General features: G+C 49.1%; 1 protein-coding gene across 3 annotated transcripts; it reads left to right on the top strand.

The window, feature by feature from the left end:
• The first annotated feature begins 236 nt into the window (after positions 1 to 236).
• Positions 237 to 1,061, top strand: LOC144542136 (high choriolytic enzyme 1-like). 3 transcript variants are annotated; one of them, XM_078287785.1, is made up of 2 exons: positions 240 to 323; positions 366 to 1,061. In XM_078287785.1, exons 1-2 carry the CDS (start codon positions 240 to 242, stop codon positions 1,059 to 1,061), a joined length of 780 nt encoding a protein of 259 aa, XP_078143911.1. The 3 variants fall into 3 exon arrangements, with proteins under 3 accessions (XP_078143929.1, XP_078143911.1, XP_078143891.1); XM_078287765.1 differs by having other exon boundaries at positions 240 to 329; XM_078287803.1 differs by having other exon boundaries at positions 237 to 1,061.
• The last annotated feature ends 1,007 nt before the right edge of the window (positions 1,062 to 2,068 follow it).

The raw sequence follows: 2,068 nt of genomic DNA, 5'->3' as shown, positions 1-2,068 counted from the left end.
TAAGAAACCATGTTGAAACTGTGGGTTTGTCCGTGGCGTCCTCCCTTCAGAGGTTTATTTAGGCCTAGCAGTCTGGACCCCAACCCTTAATCCTCCAGCAGACACACCTGTTAAGAAGAGTATAAAAGAGCAGGACTGAGCAGACTCAAGCATCAAGCTGCAAGGAGTCTCTCCACAGCATCTCCAGGACATTTGCAGAGAAGCTCAGAGCCCAGAAGCTACCAGACAAAAACCTGAAGATGAATCCCTCTCTGGGCCTCCTGCTGCTGCTGCTCGGCCTCTCCCGGGCTCTTCCTTTCATGGAGGAAGGAAGCGGGTCAGAGGTCCAAGTTGACGACCCCGAGGCCCAAGTTGACGACCCCGAGGCCGACGCTGTAGACATCGGCACCAGGATCTTGGCCTCCAACAACGGCTCCAGTGAGATCCTGCTGGAGGGTGACTTGGTGGCACCCAGAACCAGAAACGCCATGACGTGTTGGAGCAACAGCTGCCTGTGGAGGAAAGCCTCCAACGGCATGGTGACCATCCCCTTCACAATGAGCGGCGTATTCTCCAGCTGGGACAAGCAGAAGATCGACAGGGCCATGAAGTCCTTCCACAGCAGCACCTGCATCCGCTTCGTTCCCCGTACGAACCAGCGCGACTTCATCAGCATCGAGAACAGAGACGGCTGCTTCTCGTCTCTGGGCAAAACGGGAGGCATGCAGGTCCTCTCTCTCAACAAGCAGGGCTGCCTCTACCACGGCATCATCCAGCACGAGATCAACCACGCTCTGGGCTTCCAGCACGAGCAGACCAGGAGCGACCGCGACCAGTACGTCCGCATCAACTGGGAGAACATCGACCCGCGGATGGCCTACAACTTCCACAGGCAGCGCACCAACAACCTAGGCACTCCCTACGACTACTCCTCCATCATGCACTATGGGAGAACAGCCTTCTCCGTCCAGTACGGGAGGGACAGCATCACCCCCATCCCCAACCCCAGGGTCCAGATCGGCCAGAGGCAGGGCATGTCCCGCATCGACATCCAGAGGATCAACCGGCTCTACGGCTGCTAAGAACATTAGGAAAGGTTCTTACATCATCCGTCTACTTCATTCAATCTATTGTCTTTGATTTCATCTGTGTCTGAGGGCTAAGCTGTGTGTTTGTGTATGTGTTAGTGTTATGCTTGAATATTAATGTGTTAATGTATAACCCTATATGTTTGATTGGTTCAACAATTAAGATCAATCACTGCATTGTACACACTGAAAAAAGTTCTATGGAAGAAATACTAATAAAGAGTTTCAAAGGAATGAAGATAGAGATGTGTGGATTAATTCAAAGTGAGTTCAACGTAGATGATGTGAAGTCTTTAAAGGAGTAGTTCGCCCAAAAATGAACATTCAGTCAGTCTGTCCTCCCCCTCATGTTGAAACACAGGTGAAGTCTGTTAGTCCATGTTAACACACAGCACAACCGCTCCAAAACAACTGAAGTCAGTCGGTCCGTTCCAAAAAGGGCAAAATATATCCATAAAATTACTCCAAAAAAATTACAGCTCCAAAACAATTACAGCTCTGCAGCGTAATCCAAGTCTCCTGAAGCCAAACGATGGCACAGTGACATTGCTACGCATACAGCTGCATCACACAAACTGTATAGTTCTGCTTAAAGTGCCTCATTCAGGTCTAATGTTACCTTTTCAGTCTTTGGTCTGTTGTAGTTTCCGATATATTAAAGGATAAGGCCGGTGTTTTTTAATGCATTGCTTACTGTCAACAAATCCTATGAAAATAACAAAATCAACAATGCGTTTGCTCTACTCCCGTTACTTTCTGACTTCCCACGTTCCGTTTTTAGCCGTCAACCCGGAAGGCCCAAAATATTAGCAGACAGGAAAGCAGAAGTAGGAAAGGTAGTGAAGTTATAAGACAACCCTAGGCAACACTAGCCATGTGTCCCTATTTTCTGGCCTACCCTCAATTGATCCCTAGTCTTTGTGCGCCTGCAGATAGACTCCCTAGTCTTTGTGCGCCTGCAGATAGACTCCCTAGTCTTTGTGTGCCTGCAGATAGACTCC

Source organism: Centroberyx gerrardi, chromosome 1 (assembly GCF_048128805.1).
Source record: "Centroberyx gerrardi isolate f3 chromosome 1, fCenGer3.hap1.cur.20231027, whole genome shotgun sequence".
NCBI classification, from domain to species: Eukaryota; Metazoa; Chordata; class Actinopteri; order Beryciformes; family Berycidae; genus Centroberyx; species Centroberyx gerrardi.
The sequence above is the reverse complement of the archived record's forward strand: the minus strand, read 5'-3'. Positions and strand labels throughout refer to the sequence as shown.

Bases quoted from the DNA above. Each gene is read 5' to 3' on its own strand.
- LOC144542136 (XM_078287803.1), top strand. From the start codon at position 240: ATGAATCCCTCTCTGGGCCTCCTGCTGCTGCTGCTCGGCCTCTCCCGG.